Raw genomic sequence first — 26,952 nt, 5'->3', positions numbered from 1 at the left:
TCAGAACAAAAGAAAATCTGTTATGAATTTAAATTCTGATAATTGAAATCTCTTAGAAAAATAAAATTTTTGGAATTCATTTCATAAAAATCCAATGAAAAATTGTAATTTATTAGTTATTTCATTGGTAAGAATTCACAAAATATTCCATCAATTTTCGATGGCAGTTTGGAGTTTAAGTCACTACAGGTCAATATGTTGGAAGCGATGCAGTCCTTAAAACCAAATCCATGAATATTCATTGTCGTACATAATTATCTGTCGAAAAGAATAATGTTTTGTCTTTAAATCACCAAATCGTAAATTACTATCACCTATTTCACCAATGTGCACGATCACATTTTACATTTTACAGTAATGTCCACTAAATCCGTGTTCATTGATCTACGCCATCTTAACATGGATAGGAAATCCGTAAACTCCATAAATTTTATTATCGGATATAAAAGGTTAAAAATTTTAATAAATCCATCAATTTTACATAGGCGAATATTAATGAAATCACTTAGGCTCCGGAAAGGCCACCTGACATTTGTAGACGTCGTCAAGCATCACCGTTTGTCCTTGACCTTGACTCACAGAGACGGGCGTTGTAGCATTAACTACAACTACTTGCTGGCCTTGCTGGGATTGAGCTTGTTGCTGCTGGTTACTCGTGTTCGCTTGAGGAGCATTACTACTGCTGTTGGCGTTTTGATTACGTGCTGTTTGGCCATACTTCTCGTGGATCGCTCGATGCCGCTTCAGTGCGAAGCGATCTGAAAATCCTATTTCGCAAATGTCACACCTGAAACAAATACAAAATGCTCTTTAGCATAAACCAGTTCAAGTATTTCAAAATTATTACCAATTCGAGTCAAATAAGAGGATATTTTACTTAAAACAGGGTGCCTAACAAGGATTTTATTTCTGCTTTCTTGGGACCAAAATATCGTAATTGTCATATTTAACAATAAATTATTATATAATGATAGAAACAAACGGTAATAAAATTCTTTCAAGTTTTGTTAGATTAAACAAATTTTTAATTAACAAAAAATTTTTATTTTTATCTAAATTTATAGAAATTCCCTGACTTATCACTGACCAAAAAATTCTTATTTTATAAGAATATTGTAGTTCTTCAAAATTATTTTTATCATTTCAATTAAATTATTATTTTCAAGAGTCTATAACTAAAATTCTTCTTTCAGTGAATTATTTTTAATAATTTTCGAAAAAGTTCTTTGACAATTTTCAAATCCATTTGTTTGCAATAATGATTTAATTTTACGAAATTTCAATTATTAGTAAATTCTTCAATTAAATATATATTAGAAAATAAAAACTTCAAATAATATAAAAAAAATTTAAATTTAAAAACTTTTGAAATTAATTTCAAAATTTAATTATTTCTTAAAATTCACGCTATATTGCTTTTAATATTCAATTATTATCTAAAATTTAAACTGAAATTCAGTTTTAAATCAATTTTTATCAAAAAATTTTACTAGAATTCAATTATTAAATAGGGTAAACCAGACAGTAGTCGGACACTTTTTAATTTTAAATAGCTATAAAACCGTATGAGATAAAAATATTTTGTTTGTTCTTAATCATTTCTAAGGTGATCATAAACAAATCTAAACTTTTGTAATAGAAAATAAGAATTTTTGGACGGTTTTTGAAAGCTTTTTTAAGTGGCCGATTACTGTCGGATTTTTATTTGTTTATTTACTTATTTTTTTAACGAATAAAAATTTTTTTTAACATAAAAATGATTGGTTTCATAGTTTTGTGTGATCATAAGGAACAATATCACATAAAAAAATTCGAAAAAAATAAGAATTGCACTTTTAAAACAGTGTTAATTAAAAAGATTGCTTCAGGTGGCCGACTACTGTCTGGTTTACCCTATACAAAAATAAATAATTTATTATATCAACAAATTTCTAAATAATTGAGTTCTTTGACAAATTTTAATAAAATTTTTATGAATAATTACATTTTTCAAGAAATTTGATTAAAATTGTATTAAACATATTTGAAATTCTGCGACGAGTTTTATTATTTATGAAAATAATTAAATCCCTAAAAAGAATTTTGTTATTTTTGAACATAATTATATCTCTGTGAAGAATTTTACTTTCTCTAAAATTCAATTTTTTTAGTGTTTTTATCTAAAATTCTTCTATAAATCCATTATGTTGAAAATTTTTTAAAAAATTCTTTGAAAATTTTCAAATTCACTTGTTTACAATTTAATTTTACAAAATTTCAATTTTTGGAAATTTTTCAATTAAATATACCTATACAATAAAATAGAAACTTCAAATACTTTTAAAAAAATCGGCAATTAAACATTTTCAAAAAAATTCATTCCACTGAATTGTTAGTTAAAAATATGCAAAATTCTGATTTTCAAAGATTTTAATTTGAAACTTTTTAAAAATTCAATTATTTCTAAAAATTCACGCTATATTACTTTTAATATTCAATTATCTAAAATTTTAATTGAAATTCATTTTTCAATCAATTTTCATTAGAAAATTCTACTGGAATTCAATTATTTAAATACAAAAATAAATAATTTATTGAATGAGTTAATGTTTCTCAGAATTTAATTCCCATAAAGAAATTTATTAACAAATTTTTAAATAAATATTGAATTCTTTCGACGAATTTTAATAAAATTTAAAAGAATAATTACATTTTTCGAGAAATTCGATTAAAATTGTATTGAAAATAATTAAAATTCTACGATGAGTTTTATTATTTATGAAAATAATAAAATTCAAAATAAAAGTTTTCAAAAAAATTAATTCTAAAAATTCACGCTATAGGTAGTGCTTTTAATATTCAATTATAATCTAAAATTTTTATAATGAAATTCATTTTCTTAAAAAGAATTCTAGTATTTAGGGAGCGTTCATAAACTACGTAGACCTATTTTGGTCATTTTTTGACCCCCCCCTCCCCCTGCGTAGACTAACGTAGACTTTTGCTGAACCCCCCTCCCCCCCCCCGTGTGTTACGTAGTTTTTTTTCAATTTAACTATATTCGCATTAAAAACAATTAAAAATTAAATTAAAAACAATGTCAAATATTCTGAATAAAATATTTTATTCTTGGCATATACACTGCAAAAAGAGGTGTCTTATTTTGAGACGTTTTTAGTGTCTTAGACACCAAAAACGTCTTAAATTAAGACGTTTTTGGTGTCTAAGACACTAAAAACGTCTCAAAATAAGACACCTCTTTTTGCAGTGTAGCAACATTTAACAATGGCGACGGGTAGTGAGTTTGCAAAATTAATTTTAGCTTATATGTATTAACTACGTAGTAAGAGTCTATCTCCCCCCCTCCCCCCACGTAGACTAGCGTAGACTTTTGCTGAACCCCCCCCCCCTCCCCCTTAGCATGCTACGTAGTTTATGAACGCTCCCTTACGAAAATAATTGAATCTTTGTAAAAGTTTTATTATTTATGAAAATAATTGAATTATTGCGAAGAAATTTATAAAAAAATTTGTAAATAATTGAATTCCTGTGAAATTTTTATTATTTTATAAAAATAATTAAATGTTTGCGTAGAATTTAATCAAATTTTTTTTAAAAATAATTGAATTCTTTTGGAAAATGTTATTAAAATAATAAATATTGAAAATCACTTGAGGAAAATTTTTGAAAATTACGATTATCTCGAAAACTAGAACCGACAAAATGGGCCCTTCTCATGTGGACGTTCACAAATATTGTCGAAATCAATAATTAGGACAAACGTAAATATGAAAATGAAAAATCTTACCTGTGTGGTTTTTCTCCAGTGTGAACCTTTGCGTGATTTTTTAAGTGTGTTGCTTGATTGAAAGCAGAACCACAAATATTACACCGATATGGCTTCTCTCCAGTGTGAATTCTACGATGATTCCACAATGTTGAATGTCGTGCAAAAGTTTTCTCGCACACTTCACACTGGTACGGCCGTTCTCCAGAATGTATTCTTTCGTGATTTTTGAGATGAGGACTTTGAGAGAATTGCATACCACAAACACCACACTTGAATGGCTTTTCTCCAGTGTGAACTCTACCGTGGTTTTTTAAGTAAGCCGCTGAAAATATCCAAAAAACAAATTATTAAATACTCGTATACTTCGTACGTATACTTGATGCGTTTAACCAAATGTTACCTTTTGCAAAAGCCAAGCCACAAACTTCACATTTAAACGGTTTATCTCCTGAATGAAGTCGCTTGTGAGACCAAAGAGAAGAATATCTTGAAAAAGTCCCATCGCAAACGTTACAGTGGAAAGGCTTTTCCGGTTGGTTTTGACTATTCTGCTTACCTCCTAGAGTTACAAATTTTTATATTAATTTCCTTAAGGTTTGGACTTTTAAATTAACTAGAAAGTTATAAATTCTATTATAAAAATCGCTAAGAATAAACTATTTATCAAACTGTGAGTAACTCCTTAAATATGATATGAGTTGTTAAAGGTCTAAGACATGAAAGTAACGGTCAAATTTTGTGCATGTTTGAACGAATTTCTTCATACTTGGAAAACCGATAATAGGCCAGTCGGTGAGAGCAAAAAGTGCACAGAATATAACGAAAATTGCGCTACTTTAAAAAAGTCAGTCGTTTAAAGGATTAAAAAGTCTGGCATTAAAGATTTAACCCCATTTTAAAAAAAACAATTTTATTTTTTTTCGTTTTACGGATATGGGTCTTGTAGTGCAGGATTTAAACTTTAATTTAAGACTGTAGAAGTTTCTAGCATGTCAGGTTAAGGGGTCTACCCACTTTAGACGCGCCAGAAAGGCTATTTTGTAATTTTTTTTCAGGTTTAAATTGTAAATATTGACATGTGAGGTTCTACACATAAATAAATACACTCTCGAAGTGCAAGAAAAAAAAATACAAAAATATCCTTTTTTAGCAAGTCTAAAGTGGGTAAGACCCCTTAAAGAGAAAGAAAATACTGAAAACCTTCAAAAACACGTTTTTGGGGTCTTTATTTAATAGATTCAATGATTTTGTCTGTAAATGTCATAATTCCCGGTTTTTTTTAAACCATGGCTTTTTTCCGGTGTATAGAAATCCAGAATAATTCTCGGATTTCCCGGTCAGTGGCCACCCTGTTATACTATTAAATAATTCTCTAACTTTACCGAACCCCAACACTTTGTCTCCCTCATTCTAGTATTCTTAATGATTCATTATTAAATATTTTAATTCCGTTAGAACGGTTTTTAATTTTGTACTGTACAGGCATGCTGCAAAAGTTCGAATTAAAACTTAAGTACACGAAAGTCCATTGAATTTATTTATTATTCAACCATTGTTTTGGCTTTTATCTTAAGCTGAAGCATTAGTAATGAACTCAAGTCATCGGGGAAGGAAAATAGAAGATTTGTTTAGGTAGAAGAAAGAAATTAGTCTTTTGAATGAAAGTACATTTCTTTTGCACGAGTGTAACTTGCGCTTGGAAAGCTTTTAACCCGGTTACGTGTTTCATTAGCAAAATAAGCCAAATTTGAAATAGGAAAATAGTGCATTACGCGGGGATGCATTAGGTGTAGAAAGTAGAAAACGAAGAAGTGCTTCAGTAGACGCTCCTTAAGTGCCCAATTGATACCAGCACTCGCCCTAAATGCCTCTTTGACTTTTCTGCCCACACTGCTTGGGGTAATGGTAATGATTCTACACGTTTCCACTGCTTTGTCCTGCACAGACACTGTAGGCGAGATCTGTAGGGCACTTGGGGAGTTTACGGGTGTGGAAAAATGGAGCATTTGAGGATTGCAGGCACTTAGGGAATCGGGCACTGGAGGAGCGCCTACTGCATATTTGGCAAAAATTCACTCACCAATGAAAATTATTCCAGTCCCATTGCATTTATGACATTTTGTGACACTCGTAACTCCCCTTCGTTTAACTGGATGATGTCCTGGTTTGATTGCTAAATTTAAAAATATTATCAGTTTCAAAGTCATTTATGAACAAGTGAGGGGAAGTCTATTGAAAAAGTAACAACGTTTACGACTCATGAACAAAATAACACACATAAATAAGCCCCATCAATTACAATTTTCATTTGACTGAATTTGACACAAATTTTACACAATTTCCTCAAAAGCAGAACAACTACTCATAGGAAGTTTATTCAGTGACATGAAAAATGAACACAACATTTTATTTTAAAAGAATCCTCATTTAATTCAAATTTAGCAAAATTCTCATTTGATTATGAGATGAAATTTACGTAATATGAGAATTCGCTTCATCGGAAATCCTATCAAATACTAATTCAAAGAATTGAAAATGCTAAATAGCAAAATTCTGTCAAATGGAAATTCTATTTAATGAAGTTAGGAACTTATTCACGCGACCCACCAAATACACAACAGAATTATGTTAAAAATGTCATAGTTCAAATAAACAATGAAAAAGGGGAGTAATATTTTAATAAACGTAATTATTGATGAACACTAGTTTAAAAAAATAATAATTCGAATAAATCGTTGTGATGTTTTGCAAGTTTAAGGTTCCGAAGTGCCTAATTTTCTCAAGTGCATCCTTTTTTCACAGTTGGAAACTCCTTCAGTGCGCTACGTCATTTACAGTCTATTTGCATGTGCAACGTAAACAAAAGCATCAATATAAAATAAGTGCGTGTTTTATATTTGAAACGTTAGATTATGATTAAGATTATTATTCCGACAGGACGATAGATTGAATGCTGTGGCGACAGCATTCAACAAAATTGAAATATTAACCAAGTTGAAATTAAGGTTTACTTATTTTATTAAAAGAACTTCAGCTCAGCATCTGTGCTTTTGAGCCGCGCAAAATCAGGGGCAGAAAAGAGGTAAAAGTCCCAGTTGCAGGCCACTAACTTGAATTTTATTTATTATTAAGCTACCCATGTGAGGTCAACAAAATATTATTATAAATTGTCCCAATTTTAGTAATAAGCATTCTATAAATAATGTACTACAAGAATTAGTTTTTAATTCTAATAGGGATGAAATGTTTGAATCAGTATTATAATATCCATATTGTATTTCTCAGCTTGGAGCTAAGGAAAAAATAATTTAGTGTTAAGATAATAATTGAGGCTCCGGATCTTGAAAGGGCACTTTTACCATTTAAAATCAATGCGGAAAGTGCCCTTTTAAGATCCGGAGCCTCAATTTTCAAAATATTGGGTTTTTCGGTATAAGCAAAGTAGCTGAACAATTTTTGAAATTCTTGAAAATAAAAAAGTACAACTTACAATAATTTTTACAGTTGAAATTTATGCGGCTAATTATTGGTACATAAAACTGTCGCTTGACCATTAATGAGCCTATTGAAGTCTCATTTTAAATTATTAAAATGGTAAATTAAATTTTATATTACATAGGCTAAAAAATAATTTTCATAATTAGTTACATTTTTCATCAAAGATTTAGGACTTTATAACCATAACCTCAAAATAACACCGTTCGACAAAATTAAATTTTTTTTTGCACCTATGAACGAACCAAGGATTTTCGGAACATAGAGCCAAAAAAAAGATACCCGTCTCTGGCCGTTTTTCGAGACCCAATTGTCTTGCAAAAAATTTAGAAAAATGGGAAATTTTTATTCAAAAATGGTTTGAACGTTATTGGGACCATTAAACATACCCTTACTAATATTTCAGGTCCAACTTTCAACTTCAAAACTACCCCTATTTCGATTTATTTAAAAAAATATGAATAAAACTAAAAAAATTTCAATTTTTGAAAAATTAATCGTTGAATAGGTGTAATATCTTTTTACAGACTACCATTTTCAATTTTTTACCCCAACCCTTATTTAAAAACCAACCCATAAGAAAAATCAACATATCGAATATTGCCCAATAATTTTTTGATTTTTATAAATCTTCGTATTTATAAGGGTTTTTGGGGTCGCTAATAACAGATCTGAAGTCAGATTTTATAAATTCAAAATGGCTCGCGTTTGTTCCCTTATTGCATCCAGCCCTTCAATTGGTTACCTTCTGTTTAAGAAGGGTTGTTTTTACCCCTAAAAACCATAAACGACTCAATCTTTTTTTGGCTCTAGTTTCCGAAATTCCTTGGTTCGTTCATGTGTGCAAAATCGTGTCGGACGGTGAATAACTAGTATCTACATTTTTTAATACAGAAATTAAATTTTTTCTTTATGGATCAAGGTTCGCTTAAGTCAACAATTTTAATTTATAAATATTCATATCATTTACAAACTATCTAATTAAAACCTAAAAGTCTTACTCGAATTGTTAGAGCAGAAGCTGAATATACTGGATAGATGGACTTTATGGAGGGAAACAATCAATTTCCCTTACTAGAGACTCTCAAGTAAATGAACGTGGTTCGCGGCTATACTCAAAAGCCGTGTTAGAAGTGCTTTGGTTGCACGAACGTCGTACTGCATAAGTAGCAACGCATAAGAATTCATAGGACAAAATAAGTCTTGCTGAAGATCCTAAATATTGGAGGTGTGGGAAGGTAGAAAAACCGCCAACAGATTGTAGGATATTTCTTTCTTAAAGAAGTGGCTATTGCCAATAGTTGGCTCATTTTCCTGTGGTTCTTTTCTTGAAAGAAGAGCTATAGAGACTCAGGACAAGAGTCGTCGGGCAAGCAGTTTTCTAGGTTGGAATGAGTTTTTTTAACCAAGAAAGCTATCAAGAAACCAAGTTGCAAAACTGTTAGCATAACGAGTTAAGTGAAATATGTTTATAACCAGTAATTAGTGAAAGATTTAAATTATCCCGTCATGCAAACAATTTTCTTACTTCCTTTCTTGGTTCAAAAACTCATTTTCAACTTAAAAATAAGCTTGCCCGAAGGAAACATATTCAGAATTGGATAGGTTACGAAGTAGTATAAGGAGACTTGATGGGCCAAGTTTTCTTTAACTTTACATAGTCGTTAAGTCTCCTTATACTATTTCGTGGGTGAGGTGTGTCACCCTGAATGAATTTTGTAATTTTAAGATAAATCGTTAACATAAAACTTCTGATAAATTAAGTTTTGGTGAAAAAAATCCCATTTTAAAATTTGAATAAGTATCAATTCTTCTCAAAAAAGATTCCGTTAAATAATAATTTGACAATAAATAGAGACGACAAAGAGTTAGAATTGATAAAGAATGAATTCGTTTTAAAAATATTGACTATATTAAAATTTAGTTAAACAAAAATTCTAGGAATTTAAAGTAATTAATTACAGGAAATATTTATTGTGTTTAAGAAATAAGGTATAAAACAGGCAAAATATAAAACCAAGTTTTTCCTAAGACATTTTAACCTCCCTACGGTTTGTCTAGCGAATTATGATTTTCAAATTCCCAGGCCGGAAAATAAAATATTCTCGGATTTATTTTTAAAAACATACATCAATTACTATAATATTAAAATATTAGTGCTTTAATAAAGAAATAGTAAGAAAATCGATTTTAAAAAGTCAATAGACGTTGTTTTTGTTCTTTATTTAAAAACATGTAATGAAAATTAAAAATAATCGTACCCAAATTGAAAAAATACCTATGTTTATTTTTTGTCTTTACATAAAGAATAAAAAATACTTTTATCTAAACTTAAGGGGCCGTACACATAATACGTCACGCGGCTAGGGGGAGGCAGGGGGTCTGAGAATTGTGACTAAGTGTGACATGGGGGAGGGGGGGGGTGAACTCATGTGTTACGTCACAATCTTTTAAATTCAAAGATTATAAGAAATTATATGTGACAATGTCACTTTTTCTAAATAAAACAAGTTAAAAATGCTTTAAACTATTTAATATCTATTATGTACCTGTTTAACATCTATTGGCATATTATTTATAATATGATAAATAATATATTCTCTTAATTTGAATCAGTTAAAAATCATGGTTTTAACTGACAATCAGTAGTGACTGACTTTTTGCTTCTGAATCAATTAAAAATAACCGAAAAATTATCCACAAAACACCGAAATTTTTCTAAATATTGTATGTTAAAGATTTGCTTGCATAATTCGAAAAATTTACTTGCAAAGTTTATTTTAAAATTGTGTAAAGATTTAGATTTCTCACTCCAATAAATGTCTATCGTCAAATTTTCTTAAAAATATAGCTTGAAACTTTCCTGAACATTTGAATTGCATTTTCGACTATACTTTCGTGAAAATTTAAGTTAAATTTTTAGGAAAGTTTCGCGCTAAACATTTATTGAAGTGGGATATTTAAATCTTTACACAATTTTCACTAAACTTTGCATTTAAATATTTCGAAGCTTGCGAGTAAATCTTTAGTAAATTTTTAGGAAAGTTTCGGTGCTATGTAGGTAGTTAAACGTGACTAATTGAATCAATCAAAAACAATTGTATTGAAACATCAGTTATTTTCAACTAATTGTCAGAAAAAAAATATTACTATTTGAATTAGTGACTGACTTTTTGCTTCTAAATCAGGTATTTTTAACTGATTCAATAATTTAGAGTGTAAGATATAATATATATTGTCCAATGTATAAAATTTACAGTGAAATTTACGTGTGTGACGTGACGTAGGGGGAGGGGGGTTCAAGATTTGTGACGAAGTGTGATATAGGGGGAGGGAGGGGTTAAAAATGGTCAAAATCGCGTGACGTATTATGTGTACGGCCCCTAATATGTGTACTGAAATTTAACGTGCAATTGCTAATAACCCCCGAAATTCCCGTACGCTAGACACTCTGTAATCAGCAACTTACATGGTGGCCGCAAAATTTTATTTTAAAAATTTCCCGACTTTTCCTTGACTAACAAATTTTTGAATTATTTAATATTCTTCATTGCTGATTAAAACGTTTATAATGCTTTTTAAGTAACAATTTTATTTATAAAGGAAAAATAAGATAGTTAAAAATTGTTTGTTAACAAAATCTTATTATGTCCGTAAGAACGTTCAAACTTATGAAAAATGTGACGGCACCATTATAATGAGCTACATTACAAAAATGTCTACATAAAAAAACTGAATTGAAAATATGTATCAAAGTTTTTTTAATTTGTGGTTTCTTTCGATAAAAATTCCCTGACTTTTGAAGAACTTTTAAAAATTTCCTTACTTTTCCCTGATTTGCAGTTTTTTCTGACTTGCGGCCACCCTGAACCCAGAAAACTCCGAAAATCAATTTTCAAGCAAATTCGATAAATTAAATTCTTTTAAACATCGGCCATAATGGATCCGCCATTTTGCATTTACAGAGATAAACAGTGGATTCGTAATCACAGAACCAAAAAACTTTTAAACCATGTTGACTTATAACATTTTTTATGCAGGGCAAATTGAACCAATTTGATACCGATTTCTGACAGTTAATTAAACCGTAGGAGGGTTAAACTCTTACTTTAATAAAATTCAATCGATTACAGAAAAGAACTTGGTGACTGCTTTTGAATGAAAATTCGTCAAGTGCCTCCTGCACGGACTTGACAAAGTATGTGAGACATATATTTCAAACAAAGTATTATCATAAAACAGAAAAGAATTGTATGAAAATGATGAAAATCGACTTACTTTTTTTAACTTTAGTAGGATGATGCTCACAAGCATCTTCACTTCCGCAGTCCTCACATATTTGCACCTTCGGTTTTTGATGCGTGTTTGTTTTGTGACTCTTCAATTCCCCCGGTAAAATAAAACAAGCGCCACAAACGTCACAAGTGTAGGGTCTTTCAGGAGTTGTTGAAACTGTGACGGTTGTGGGCGTTTGCACTATGACCTGCTGAGGTTGCTGCTGTAGATTACTGGGAGTTGTGTTGTGAATTCGTTTGTGATGATTAAGCAATGTCATGTGACCGAAAACCAAACCACAAATGTCACATTTAAAGGTTGAGTTTGTTGCAGCCGCTATGCTCATTTGATTCAACAATGTGTTGTACCCCACAGGCTGCACGTCGAAGCGGTAGCATCCTTTGTCATCGGTTGTAATTTGTCCAATTGTGCTCACGGTGTTTGATTGAACCTTTTGAAGCATATTCACATTGTAGTAGAAGGGAAACTCCGCAGTAGTCGATTGCTGCTGCGACTTGTCTTCCTTCTTTTCTGTCACGTACATTTGCTGGGCCTGCTGTTGTGATGCTTGCCCCTGAGCAGTTTGCTGCTGCTGAATTTGTTGTGGGTCAAACATTGTTGAGTGTTGGGTTGGCTGTAACAGACAGTCTCTTTTTATTCATTTAAACTTTACATAAATAGATAGTCATGCAAATTTATTTTAAATACATCTCAATTTCTTCTCGAATGGCTGATGCATTTTGTTCAAGAGTTATGCAACAATTGAGGGTATGGGAAAAAACGTTAAATGCTGCAGAACCGTAAGTTGAAAAATTATTTAAAGCCTTTCGAGAAGAACTGTAGTTAATTTCTGGACAACATGTTGAATTCTCAAACTTTTCATATTGTGAATAAATAATATAATAATAAAAATAAATAAATAATGAAAATTGTACAATACCTGTCGTTGGCTGCTGTAGTTTGAATTTCTTTGTTCCGTTTGAGTAAAGCTATTTGTTTGCTGTGTTTGTGTAAACATGGAATTCTTAAGGATTCCTCAATCTGCTGTACCTACAGAATAGTAGAAATAATTAATTTAGAATCATCACTAAATGAATAGTAAGATAATATATCTAATATCATGAATGAAAAGTTTCAAAATTCAGTCAACTGGCCTAAATCTAAAAACGTCAGAGACGAAATAGGTAGGTTTTTAAATTTCTCTTCTTTGTTGTTGTTGGTTATACTGGATCCGTATTTTGAATTTTGGACAACGAAGTCCAGATTTGTAATCTAGGACGTAAATTTTTCTCGGCCGAAATCTAAGTCATCTAGACACTCAAGATTCAACTTCTAAATTAAAAAATTTTGAATACATAGGTATATCCTTATAGGAAATTTCGTTGCAAATTTCAAACAACAGAGAACTTCCAATGAGAAAATTGTTCATTATGGTAAAAAAAGTTTTTTAGAAAATTATTGTGCCGATGATTAATTAATGTTGAAATGGTGAATGTTTAAAGTTGCCAGCGGCCGAACGCATAGAGCGCGTCACTCGCCACAACATGAAACATATGAAATACTCCCGAACTAAATTGTTCAATTCAATTCTGTAAATTTAAAAAAAAATGTTTAACCTAGCATTAAAGAGGTGGGAGAAAATTTTATTTAAAAAAAATCTTACGTATTTGTTTATTAATATTTTTACTTGGTTCTTCGATAATTTATTAGTTTATTAGTTATATTATTCGTTAAAAAATTTGCAAACATTTCAACAAATGTTTTGATAATGAAAAATCGAGTGAAAGTAGAGTTTACTATTTAACTCGATCGCGACGATGGAGTGGGAGAATTCGGAGAGATGCGGCAGCCGCGCGCGACAGAATTCGCTTCAAGTTGTCAAATTTTTTAAAATTGCTATAACTTTAGAACAAATAAACAAATTTCGATCATTCTTTTTTTAAACTGAGCTAACATTTTCTCAGGATTTCAAAAATTGTATTACTTTTTTTAAAAAATCATAAACAATATGAGAAAATTAATATTATTTTTTTTTAATTTTTATTTTTGCCAAATAACACAAGTCCTGCAAATCTGAACTTTGTCTTGGGTCAGAATTCGTAAAATTTTCACAAAAAATAAAAAGTATTTTTTTTTAAATCGAAATTTTGAAAAAACATTTCTATTTGGTCTTAAGAATGTGTCCACCATAGAACAAAAAAAACTTTTTTTTTTATAAAAGTTATTGCAAATTGAATTTTTTTGCAACTTTTTAAACAAAATTGTATTTCTCCTAAATGAATAAACCGATTTAAATGAACCAAGCGGGAATATAAAGGGGATAAAGTATACTTTTGTTTAAAATTAGAAAATTTTTAAAAAGTTTATTTTTTAATTTTACTAAACTATTTATAAACAATTTATTTTTTTTAATGTTCTGCACCTTTTAAAAATTAGAAAAAAATCTCAACATACAATTAAAACTATCGGGAATAAAAATCTGTTGAGAAAATTTAGGAGCGACAATTATTATTTTAAAAGTTATAATGAAAATTATATTGGCGCGGTGTAGTGTACCAGCGCTACACTTAGTTTTTGATTATTTTTATGGTTATATAATTGAATGCAAATGTTAATTCGACAGTGTTATGTTCATTTCGCAGTTGAAAATAATGTTTTAATTCTGAAAAGCATAAAAGCATTGTTTATAAAAAATGTATTAAATAATTAGGTATTAAAAAATAAACTTTTTAAAAATTTTCTAATTCTAAACGAAACTATATTTTATCCCCTTTATATTCCAGCTTAGTTCATTTACATCGATTAATTCATTTAGGAGGAATTAAATTTTGTTTAAAAAGTTGAAAAAAATTCATTTTGCAATAACTTTTATAAAAAAAAATTTTTCCGTTCTTTATTGGGCGAATTCCTAAGGCCAAATAGAAATGTTTTTTTAACATTTCGATTAAAAAAAAATAGGTACTTTTTATTTTTTGTGAAAATTACACGAATTCTGACCCAATTAGCTTTTAAAAAAATTGGACCAGCAACATTAGTTTTAATATAGTTACATTTTTGTAATATTTCAATGTGTTATCTTCAATTAGGGATACGCTAACAATAAAGTTAACAATAAAGTTAACAATAAATACGCTAACAATAAAGTTTCTATGTAATTGTAAATTCATTTTTCATTTAAGTATATTTTTTATAAATATTAAGTGAAAAAACAATTTTTCAAATGCAAAGCATAGAAAACATTTTTAAGCGAAATTTATAATACAGTAGAAAAAGATACATATCAGTCATAGCCCATGAGTGGGAGTGAGGCAGACTTATGTAGAATGCAAGCTTCCCAATGACTGACATGAAGCTTTTCTTACAGTATAAATATAAAAATATGTATAATATATTATTATAATACAATATTAATTTGTTTATTTTTTCTAATTAAAGGGACAAAATATTTTATGATCATTGAATTCCTCAAAAAAATTACAATAAAAATAATTTTATGGAATGTTTAAAATATTTTCTTGATACCGTTGAAAATATTGGTATAATTATACACTCCCTTTAAAATAGTAGTTAAATAGTTGCATAAACTGAATAGAAACACATTTTTCAAAACTTGTGTTTTTAATGAAATGAATTTCTAAAAATATTTTTTCTAAGGAAAGTTATATATTTTCTTAAATTTTTTTGCAAACAAATTCAATTTCCAATTTTTCTAATGAAGATCAATATCTACTAACAAATCAATTACTTTCTACAATTAATAATTATACTTCTTCACTAAATCAATTGTTTATAATAATTTTCCGAAAACTCCTCGAGAATTCAATTATTTAAATACAAAAATTCAATTTTTTATAATAATTGTAACTGTAACTGCCTATGTTTTTTTTAAAGTTATTAACTGTAAAAGAAGTAAATTTTATATTTAATATAAATTTAGCTTAGCCCGTGTAAGAATCTTAGATATATTTAATTTAATTTTTTAAAGACTTTTAATTACAAATTTTAAACATGATTTTCTTTAAAATTTAAAAAAAAATTCTAAAGAATTTTAATGTTATTATTTTTCGTATGTATTTGAATTTGCGGAAATATGTAACTGAAAATATTGGAATTAAATAAAATAATCAAATTTTAAAAAATTAGAATGAAAAAATTCTAAGAACTGCTTTCTTCAAAAATATTTTAATACAATTTTTAGAAGCTAATTTTCAATCATTTTCAATTTTAAATTTACTTTTGAAGATTTTTCATTAAAATTTTTGAGAAATCAATTTTTAAAATTTGCAATCAAAATTCTTCAAAAGTTGATTTTCAATTAAATTTTACAAAATTTCAAATATTCAAAATCTTTTTAATTGTATATTTTGAAAAAAGAATCAGAAAAATGATTCGAAAATCATTTTTTAAAGATTTGCTCATAGTTATTTTTCACATTATAAAAATCGAAATAAATTACATTTTATACTAAAAATATGGTATTTTTTGCAATATTTGGAAGAAAAGTCGAAAAAGACTTTGAAAATAGTCGAAAAAAGTTGAAAAACATAATATTCGAGGCCTGTAAATGTAATTTATGTGATTTAATTTGAAATTGCAAACAAGCTTTTTTATGTTAAAGTCAATTACTTTTTTTCAATTTCAAGTTTATGAATTCGACTAAAAAATGCTTATCGAGCTTATTGTTAGCAAGGAAGGAAATTTTCATCTTTAGTAACTAAATTCATTTAAAAATAATGAATAAAAATAATTTTTAAAAAATGAATAGAAAATTTTTAGAATTTGACAACAAAATTTAGAAAAATTAAATTGAAATTAAATTAAAGAAATCAAACCTCATTAGATAATATTTTTTAGAAATTAGAACATGGAAAAACTTTTTAAAAAAACTGATTTTATTGGAAATCACAAAGGTGACAGAATTTAAAAAAGATGAATGAGTGACAGTCTGTGATCCCTGTAAACATTGCAACCCAGCAAAAATTTCTGTTAGTAATGATGGATGCGCTTTAGCTGATTTTCCGCCAATTTTTTAGGTTAAAATAGCAAGAAATTTTGACATTCTACTCGAGTTTTAGATCCATGCATTTATGTAAAACTGTTATTTACTCGATTGCAGCTAAATTGGCATTTATCAAGAGAGATGCAACTGCAAATGGTTCTCCCGGCGTGTAATGCTTTGTTGGTGGCAATTAGAAAACAAGTATTGTAATTGTTTTGTACTCACATCTAATGATGTCCATGAAAGCAACGCTGACTAAGTGCTTGTAAACATAGTGGAGAAATTTCTAAGATGTCCGCACTGATCGAGTGAAAATTCCCATAAAGAAATGTTGGAAAGCTCAAGTAAGAAATTTAAATTTCCTCGGAGCGTCGGCCTGCATAGTAGGACGAAACGACGAAGCGGCAGAGGCAGCACAGCCGCGGCTAACAGCACTGGCTACAATTATAAGAAGTTGCTTTTGATCACTTTTGCTCACTCTACTGCTCGCATTACAGCCACGGCTCTGGTTTCATTTAATTGACAAATAAATAACCGGTACAGATTAACAATTGCACAAAAATACTAAAACTATGACAAGAAATAAGCACTTGTTGTCACACTGAAATTCATCCAATGGGTTAAAGGAAAAAAGAACTCAATGCACAACACAATAACCGTCTGCCATTGTAAATGGCGAGCGTTTGCAATAAAGAATAGACCGAATAGACGGATAATGCAGCTCTAAAGAAAGCAGGCATCCATGACAGATTCTCGGGTCTGTCCGACGCGTTGCACAGCAATCCACGCCGCGATGGACCACCACAGGCCAAGCTCTCAACGCTTGGCACTAGCCAAGCGAAATTCCCTTAAAGAAACGAGCCTTTAATTTGCAACTTCCATACAAGCGAGTATTATGTATTCACTAATCAGAAAATACTGGATTCAACAACGCGCAGGTAAAAATAAGTCAACCCGAAGTCAACCAATCAAACGTTAAACATTTACACCCGCCATATTGAGGAAGGGCCTTACCCAGAAGACCAACGCTGAATAGATTCGGGAAACTAGTTTGCGAACATCATCGCAAGCGGTAGAAAAGGGCGCATATATTTCACCACTCTTTTTTATCGCGTGCACTGCATTCGCAAAAGTCGTCTCCCAATATCGCTTTTCATACTTAGAAATTAAATATATACTCACAAAACACACACTCCGATGTCCTTGTTTCATACACGGGAACTCGAGCGCGAGACAAGGATATAGACATAAAAGCGTGCACTTCATGCTACTTCTACAATGCACTCGCTGTGGTGTCGGAGACGCCTTCGCGCCGTCTTCTCATTCCGTAACGCGTAACCACTGAAATCAATAATCTACTACCTGCTTCCTGCTTCTGCTTGTCTCTAGTTTTCTTGAAAACGTAAAAGAGTTACAAATTTAAATAAAATCCTTTTTCTCTCTTAATTCGTTGCTGCACGATTGTATTGAACAAAGCAGAGCGTATTTTATTTTCAAAATAATGTATTTCCTAATTCTTTATATTCTACTTTAATTTAAATATTAATGTCAATTATCATTTTGAAAATTTCCGTTAACATATCAATAAACAATTTTTTTCTATTTAATTTTTCAGTGGCATTTACATTTTGATAATTAAATATGAAGCGCTCCAATACCTAAGAAGCACAAAATTTTAGGTTATGCTTATAACTTTTTTAATAAAAATGCAGAAAGAAAAATAATTACTTCTACAAATTATTAACATTCAAGTTTTCATTTACATCAAAAATATTTATTACAAACGGGTTTCAAATTTATATAATTTTAGAAAGGTACTTTTCATCAAGATAAATCTGATACAAACATAACCTATAAATCGTTTGCTTTTTAGGTGGGCGTACTTTTCATATTTTTAATTTATATTTATATACATATTTAATTCATTTAAACCTAAGGCAATTTACCTAGATCTGGCAAAGGTACTGGTGGCATGTGGACTAACTAGAAAATCTCTTTAATACGAAAAAGATAAACATATCTTTTTTACTAGGGCTTAAGGGAGTGTTGCTGGTTTGATAGTTTAACAATGCGATTATTTCTAAATAAAAAATTTTAAGTATATACATTAAATGTGAACCAAAATAATTAATGTAAACATTTTAGTTTAAAAAATATTTTTTTATATATTAGTTACGGCAAATATTAATTTTAAGATAGTTAGAATCTTTAAAGGTCAACGTAGAATTGGTTCGCTAACGTGAAGAATGAGATAGAAAAAGATACAAATATATTTCTATCCTTTTCTAGCCCATGTTTAGTGTTCGCGAAGCAGTTGTGCTTAGGCCTAAAAAACATATATTTTAAGGTTATAGAATGTGATCATATTTTTCATTACTTTTTTATGACCACGATTGTAGTATCAAGAAGTAATAAGGAAATAAGGACAAATAGTCGAAAAGCAAGTAGTCGAATTGTCAATTCGTAGAATGGTGATTTTTACGAAAGTCGTTCGCGAACGCAAAGCATGAGTTAGAAAAGGACAGAGATATATTTGTGTCCTTGTCTATCTCATGCCTCTCGTTTGTGAAAGTCGTGCTTAGGCCTTAAGGTTGAGTCCACAATAGCACCTTGAATAGAACGTATCGTAAGGGTACGGTCACACGACTTTTGGATAAACCATTCTTGTCTTTCTCTCTCCTATGACATAGGCATAAGTTTGTCTCACTCTACATTTTCTTACTTTTTCCAAAAACCGTAAAATGTAGAGTGAGACAAACTTATGCCTATGTCATAGGAGAGAGAAAGACAAGAATGGTTTTTCCAAAGTCGTGTGACCGTACCCTAAGGGTGGAGTCCCATGACAGCGTTTTGCGTTGCGTCGTAATGGGAGAGAAAAAGACGCAAATATACGTTTGCTGCATTCTCTCTCATTACAACGCAACGCAAAACGCTGCCATGGGACTGCGGCCTTAGTGTGCGATCCCATGTGAGCAGAATACGTCGACCGGAAGCAGAAAATCATGAGTGCAAAAGAGATTGGTGAATATTGTTGTTCTCTTTATTCTCATGATTTTCTGCTTACGGTTGACGTATTGCTATAACAATGCTAAGTAATATATTGTTTCATTACGCTTACGTTCCGTTAGGAGAATAAAAACGTTACCGAAATCGTAACCGCCGCAACTGGAAGAATGAGATAGAGAAGGATATATGTATTGTTTATCCTTCTCTAACTCATTCCTACGATTGCAGTTACAATTACGATTCCCGTAATGTTTCTATTAGGTATGTTTTCGTTGCCTGCACTAAGGGTGGAGTCCCATGACAGCGTTTTGCGTTGCGTCGTAATGGGAGAGAAAAAGATGCAAATATACGTTTGCTGCATTCTCTCTCATTACAACGCAACGCAAAACGCTGCCATGGGACTTCACCCTAATTGTAACTTTTACACCACCTCAAGAGTAGGTGCAGAAAGTGTAGCGAAATGTATGGTAAAATTGCGTCACATCCGGCAAAGAAAACAGCATAGTGCAGGTTAGGTGTTAAAGTGTAAAGGCCAACGCAGAATAGATCTGTAACCAGAACCGCAATCGTAAGCGTTACCGTAAGAATGAGTTAAAGAAGGATAGGTATATTGTTTATCCTTCTCTAACTCATTCTTACGCTTACGGTTGGCCTTTAAGGCCAACGCAGAATAGATCTGTAACCGGAACCGCAATCGTAACCGTCATGCTGATTCTGCACTTACGCAGCGCTCCGCTTTTACGTGGCGCTTCGCGTGAGACAGAAAAAGATAGAGATTGTCTCTGTCTTTTTCTATCTCACGCAAAGCGCCACGGAAAAGCGGAGCGCTGGGTAAGTGTAGAATCAGCATAAGCGTAAGAATGAGTTAGAGAAGGATAAACAATATACCTATCCTTCTTTAACTCATTCTTACGGTCACGCTTACGATTGCGGTTCCGGTTTACAGATCTATTCTGCGTTGGCCTTAAGAAGTGCAGGCAACGAGAACATACCTATTCTTAAAGCCGGACGTTGGCTGCCATTTAGGCCAGTTTCTCATTTTGTAACGGGTAAATTCAAAAGTAGAAAAATAAGTATGAGATTGTGTACTTTTCACACTAAAGAACAATAATTTTCATGTGAAGTCACTACACAAGGATAAAGAAATTATTTTTTTAATAACAATTTCTAATAATTATTTTTTAAATCGTGGTTATAAAAATAATCATTTAAAAACAATTTATCGAAACTATGTGAATAAAATTATTTGAAATAAAAAGAGAGGTTCTTAATTATGTAACAAAATAATACAAAAACTTTATTAATAAAATTTGTGTTATACATATCAAAATTTAAATTTATACCATACTTTTAAAAACCTAGTATAATTCTTTGGATAGCTGTATAAATGTATATGATTTTCTGCTACAGCAATATCAGTGGACGCAAGTTTCTCTTCCTTTAAGTGTTGTTGTAACTGTAAAATAAAAGCATTTTAAGTTAATTTCCCCTGTAAAAATATACCAAATAAATTAATTTCTGAACTTAAGGTTTTACCAGATTCTTTCACGTCATCTTCAGCAATCGTATCCAAACATTTTAGATCAAATTGTGGAACTAATTTTCCTTTTCGAATTTTATGTACCAATTGTGTTAAAGATGATACACGTTTCTTTAAACGTGTAATTTTCTGCTTTTGAATACGGGATACATTTCTTAAAGTAGAAATAATACTTCGGTTTTTCTCTAATTTTCTTTTTAATGACCTCGGCGAACTGTCATAATTATGTTCTTTATAAATTTGATGACATTGATTTGCATTAGGTGTTTCTGGTGACAAATGTTTGTAAATACGTAACATTAATTTTAAAGTAAACAGCGTCTTAATATGCATTGACAAAAATTGACTTACCAAAATTATTTGCAATTGCAAAACTAGTTTGTGTTGATGTACCAGAGTTCGTTGGTGGTAATGTGCTATTAGAACCTTCTGTTGATCCACTAGAACATGTTGGTAGTAATGGGCTGTCAGAATCTATGGACCAAAAATGTGAAAAGTATTAAGAAATTATATAATGAAACTGTCTTACTACATTTCTTTAAAAATAAATTAATATACAACAGTATTGATTTAAAATATTATTTAGATTTTTCATTGGTAGTATAAATATTAATAAATTAAATTAATAATCTTTAAAAATATTTTAATGCACAAATGAATCAAAAACTTTTTTTAACAACATTTGCTTCTATAAATTTTAAAAACTGTCTTCAGTTGAATTGATTTTTTGTGAAAGTGTAGCTAAGTTCTTGTCAGTTTTGTTTAAGCTTTATAAATAAATAAACCATTACTAATAAATGTAAATGAATTGTATTTTTTGGAAAGACGTTTTTTGTTTTATAAACTAACAAACTTACCTAGAGATTTATCTTTTTCGAATGAAAGTAATACGTTTTCCATAATGTTGTTATTCTCAAAATCTGTTAATTTTAATAATTTTGGAATTCGTAAGCCATTCGGTAAATTTTTTCTTTTGTTGCATATATTATTATTATTTAATATCGTATTAAAACTTTTCTGAGCATTATGTGTTTCAACATCTGTAAAACATTATTTATAAGGTATCACTCTCAAATACCTTAAGCTAATTGACATAATAATGATAAAAATATAAATTATTTTACCATTACTCCTTGCAAATAAAGATGGAACAGCATCAGATTTTAGAATTAAATGCTTTCCTGTTTTTCTGAAGCAAGTGTTTTCAAAATGATCACTGCACAAAAGACTTCTTTTTGTTACTTTCACATCTTTCAGATTCATTGCAGATAACCATTTTTGTAATAGTATAGGATTTTCAAAAGGAAATCTGTTATAATAAAAAATATAATTATTGTTTAACAAATTATTAAACATACACTTTACTAAATAACATTTTTTTAAAAATATAATTAATATACATACGGATTAAATACATTACTTTATTATTCATATTTTTGTGTAATTAAAAAGCATTTGTAGACTTAAGCATTTGTATTAAATAATAGCAGAAATAATAAAAAAAACATTTTTAATATTTATGCTTATATATATGAATACATAAACACTTACTTACGATAGGACCTTTTTTTATTAACTCCTTTTACTTCATGACAATAAATGCAGCTGGATTTATAAGTTTTAAATTTTGTAGGGATACTTCCTGATAATAGAGTTCCTTTGATTTCTTTTGAAAGGCATTCTTCCTCAAAATGATCTGAGCATAATCGAGCTAATTTACTGGGCTTGAAGTTCGGCCCTAATTTAATATTTTCAATCCATTTTTCTAGCAGTTTCTCATCATTCCATGGAAACCTTGTAAAAATAATTGTATATAAATTAAATATAGTTCTTTAAATTATAATGAAATACATAAATATACTTATCAGTGAAATAAACATTTGATTTACACAATAACATAACCAGAGACGCATGATTTTCCCCTAAACGCCAAGTGGTCGAATGTTCAAATGGTCGAATACCAAGTAGTCGAATCGTTAACTGGTCGAATGCTAGAAACATCGAATAGTCAAAACGTCGAATGTTCAAAACATCGACTCATCAATTGATCGAATGTTCAAAACGTCGAATCGTCATTTGGTCGAATGCTAAAAACGTCGAATCGTCAAATGGTCGAATGCTCAATACGTCGAATGCTCAAATGGTCGAATGCTCAAAAGGTCGAATGCTCAAATGGTCGAATGCTAAAAACATCGAATTCTCAAATAGTCGAATGTTCAAAACGTCGAATCGTCAAATGGTCGAATGCTAAAAACATCGAATTCTCAAATGGTCGAATGTTCAAAACGTCGAATCGTCATTTGGTCGAATGCTAAAAACGTCGAATCTTCAAATGGTCGAATGCTAAAAACATCGAATCGTCAAATGGTCGAATGCTCAAAAGGTCGAATGCTCAAATGGTCGAATGCTAAAAACGTCGAATCGTCAAATGGTCGAATGCTCAAAACGTCGAATTTTTGATGATTCGACGTTTTGAGCATTCGACCATTTGAGAATTCGACGTTTTGAGCATTCGACCATTTGAGGATTCGACGTTTTGAGCATTCGACCATTTGAGAATTCGACGTTTTGAACATTCGACCATTTGAGAATTCGACGTTTTTAGCATTCGACTATTTGACGATTCGACCTTTTGAGTATTCGACCATTTGACGATTCGACCTTTTGAACATTCGACTATTTGACGATTCGACGTTTTTAGCATTCGACTAAATGACGATTCGACGTTTTGAACATTCGACCATTTGAGAATTCGATGTTTTTAGCATTCGACCATTTGACGATTCGACCTTTTGAGCATTCGACCATTTGACGATTCGATGTTTTTAGCATTCGACCATTTGAGAATTCGACGTTTTGATCATTCGACAAATTGACGATTCGATATTTTGAACATTCGACGTTTTTAGCATTCGATGTTTTTAGCATTCGACCAGTTAACGATTCGACTACTTGGTATTCGACCATTTGAACATTCGACCATTTGTCGTTTAGGGGAAAATCATGCGTCTCCATAACCATACTATAGTATACTTTAAATCAGTTTACATACTTGTGAAAGGAACGATCAACATCTGCTACTTGTGGCTCTCCGCAATAAATACATTTACGTACCATTATAATGTTAAAATGATATATTTAAGTAAATTTTAAATAAGTTTTTTACAGAAATAAACAATACAAGAAACATAAACACCAAAACATATTTTACATGTTGTCAACATAAACAAATCAGATGTATAATGCGCACGCGTGAGAAAAAGGCCTACCAGGACAGGAAGTCGACTTCAATTCAGTGGTAAAGGACCTTCTACAATACGTCCAAAAGGCAAGTTGAACGTGAAGCATGAGATAGAAAAGGACACAAATATATATCTATCCTTTTCTAACTCACACTTTGCTTTCGCGAAGCAGTTGTGCTTAGGGCTTCAAAAATGTATTCTCTGATTTGGCCTTATTAAATTATGTTTTGACCCTTAGTAGTTTGTTTTGCTGTCTGCTGTGAAAATGTCACATAAAGAGGAAAACAATTCCTGACAGTTTATAGACACGAGAAGTTACAAAAATAAATACATGAGGACCATTGGAAAACATTTAATTGTTTAAAATGAATATCTTACCCAAGAAAAGGTAAATTATTTTCTTTTAAAATCGATTTAAAACAATTTGTTCATTTCATGAATAAAAATAAATACATGAGGACCATTGGAAAACATTTAATTGTTTAAAATGAATATCTTTACCCAAAAAAAGGTAAATTATTTTTTTTTAAAATCGATTTAAAACAATTTGTTCATTTCATGACCATTTAGCTTCCTCAATATAATAAACAAATGTCTTCTTAAAAAAGCAAATAAGTCCAAGACATGATTACAATTTTCAAACTGTTTTCAAATCATTGGTGTAATTAAAGTTTTATGTCGATAGCAAAATTTTTATTATTGAATAATTATTTCAAAGTGTTAAGATAAGATTTCAAAAAATACGAATTTTTTGTTAAAAATAAAAATAGCCACTAATTTTATAAATATTGATAAAATACTTTATATACATCAATCGATTTATTTTCGTACCAGAAATATAATTTTGACAAGAATCAATTAAAATTTCAATAAACAGAAAAGTTATTTCAAAAAATATAAAAATCAATCTTTTTTCAAAAATTAAAAAATTGATAAAAAAAGATTTTTTAGATATTTTTGGAAATCCTTGTGTCTCATTTTAAATATTCGTGACCATAATACACTTAAAAAATTTAAGCCTTCCTTTTGTCGAAATATATATACCACACTTGAAAATTTGTAAAAATAATTGATTCTAAGAAATTGTAAAATCGACATCACTACAAAGTTTGCTTTGAGAAAGCAAAAGACTCATTTATTTATGAAATAACTATATTTCAGATGGCATGTACGTACCAAGGACAATATAGCAAGAGTTAGACGGGATGAAGCGAATGCGGCAAAAGAAGAGAGTGAAAAGAAAGCACGAATTCAGAAGGCTGTAAGAATTTAATTATCTTTTTATTTTTTACTACTTAATATTAATTGGTGACAATAAAATATGAATATTATTTCAGGAAAGAGAAGCGCAAATTGAATTTCTACGCCAGGAAGCTAGAAAAAAGTATGATGGAAAGGTAAAGAATACCAGTACTTCTGTTAAAAATGAAAAAAACATTAATTTCTTCTCTGACTTGGAAGAAGGAAAACTCGATTACGAGAAGGGTAATAAACAAAATGAAAAGGAAAAGAGAGAGGAAAAAGAAGAGTATGAGAAGAAAATTGGTTATTTGACATATCTTGGCCAAGATACTCAAGAACTGAAAGGAGAAACTAGTTGGTACAATAAGGATCGTCAAACCGAATCACAAGTAACAGACAACAAAATAGAAAAGAAGAGAAAATCCTATGAAGATCCAATTTACAGCATGAATAAATATTTAAAGCAGTTAGACAAAGGTAGCAAAGGTAATAAGATCAATGAAGCACAAGCTAATTCAACTGCAAATAAAAGAAGAAAATTGGAGTCTACTTCCTCTAAGGGAACTGATGGAAAAAGTAGCCTAGATCAATTGAGAGCTAAAAGATTGTTACGAGAGCAAAGAGAAAAGCTTAAAACTGAAACGTTATTACAGAAATTGCAAGGCATTTCCAAGCCAATTCAGCCTGAACCATCAAATAATTACCAAAAATACAATTCTCAATATTTTCCAGAGTTTGCAAAACAGAATGTAAAGAAAAATTCTAAATAGAGCAAATCAGATTATTTTTCTGGCGACGGTTGATAAATGTACCAATTTGTTTATTTGGTATACTTTCTATTTTTATAGAAATAAAAATTAATGTTCTACAAATCATGGATTCTTCATGATTATATAAAACTAATAAGCAAAATCGACGAAGATAATTGTTTATTTATAAAATTAATTGAAAATATAATTTGTTTAAACGAAATACACTTTCTATTTATATTCTATACATTTCTCGAAAGTACGTATCCTAATCATTCTATATAAAATAAATTTTGTTAAAATCCGTTTAGATAAGTTTAAGATATTGAATTTTTTCTAAAACGGTACCAAAGAGTTTAATAGTTTATAACTTTTAAGTAAATTAAAATTTTTAAAAATCGTTTGAAAGTCTTATTAATTATTTTTGGGTATCATTTATATTGCTTACTCAAAAAAATATGAAGGTCCACTTCAGGAATTTTTATCCCTTTTTAAACATTAATTTCTTTTAGAAAATTTTGCTTTTTTAAGGAAATAATTTCTTTTTACCTATTTGAAAATATTAAAAAAAATTCCAAGTTTTTTAAAAAATGAAGAAAAAAAATGTTTATAAATTAAATTTATTAATCACAATT

At 29.9% G+C, this 26,952-nt stretch overlaps 3 protein-coding genes across 5 annotated transcripts; 1 reads left to right on the top strand and 2 right to left on the bottom strand.

Annotated features, from left to right (window-relative positions):
* Positions 1-79: 79 nt before the first annotated feature.
* On the bottom strand, positions 80-17,834 carry LOC122502970 (zinc finger protein 235-like). 2 transcript variants are annotated; one of them, XM_043613335.1, is made up of 8 exons: positions 17,721-17,834; positions 16,764-16,976; positions 12,480-12,589; positions 11,543-12,173; positions 5,850-5,942; positions 4,170-4,328; positions 3,788-4,091; positions 80-787 (listed from the first exon to the last, which is right to left on the bottom strand). In XM_043613335.1, exons 3-8 carry the CDS (start codon positions 12,555-12,557, stop codon positions 502-504), a joined length of 1,551 nt encoding a protein of 516 aa, XP_043469270.1. In that variant the 5' UTR covers positions 12,558-12,589; positions 16,764-16,976; positions 17,721-17,834; the 3' UTR covers positions 80-501. The 2 variants fall into 2 exon arrangements, with proteins under 2 accessions (XP_043469270.1, XP_043469272.1); XM_043613337.1 differs by lacking the exons at positions 5,850-5,942; positions 17,721-17,834 and having other exon boundaries at positions 16,764-17,546.
* Positions 17,835-20,861: 3,027 nt separating this feature from the next.
* On the bottom strand, positions 20,862-24,412 carry LOC122502976 (THAP domain-containing protein 3-like). Of its 2 annotated transcripts, none has more exons than XM_043613348.1 (7): positions 24,137-24,412; positions 22,636-22,878; positions 22,209-22,393; positions 21,942-22,124; positions 21,436-21,558; positions 21,081-21,353; positions 20,862-21,000 (listed from the first exon to the last, which is right to left on the bottom strand). In XM_043613348.1, exons 1-7 carry the CDS (start codon positions 24,199-24,201, stop codon positions 20,960-20,962), a joined length of 1,113 nt encoding a protein of 370 aa, XP_043469283.1. In that variant the 5' UTR covers positions 24,202-24,412; the 3' UTR covers positions 20,862-20,959. The 2 variants fall into 2 exon arrangements, with proteins under 2 accessions (XP_043469283.1, XP_043469282.1); XM_043613347.1 differs by lacking the exon at positions 24,137-24,412 and adding an exon at positions 22,950-23,168 and having other exon boundaries at positions 22,636-22,879.
* Positions 24,413-24,564: 152 nt separating this feature from the next.
* On the top strand, positions 24,565-26,540 carry LOC122502977 (leukocyte receptor cluster member 1). The gene is made up of 3 exons (XM_043613349.1): positions 24,565-24,714; positions 25,488-25,587; positions 25,664-26,540. The coding sequence occupies exons 1-3, from the start codon at positions 24,692-24,694 to the stop codon at positions 26,336-26,338; spliced, it is 798 nt and encodes a 265-aa protein (XP_043469284.1). The 5' UTR covers positions 24,565-24,691; the 3' UTR covers positions 26,339-26,540.
* The last annotated feature ends 412 nt before the right edge of the window (positions 26,541-26,952 follow it).

Source organism: Leptopilina heterotoma, unplaced genomic scaffold (assembly GCF_015476425.1).
Source record: "Leptopilina heterotoma isolate Lh14 unplaced genomic scaffold, ASM1547642v1 Lhet_24, whole genome shotgun sequence".
Taxonomy (NCBI): domain Eukaryota; kingdom Metazoa; phylum Arthropoda; class Insecta; order Hymenoptera; family Figitidae; genus Leptopilina; species Leptopilina heterotoma.
Note: the sequence above shows the minus strand (reverse complement) of the source record. Positions and strands in the feature narration are given on the sequence as shown.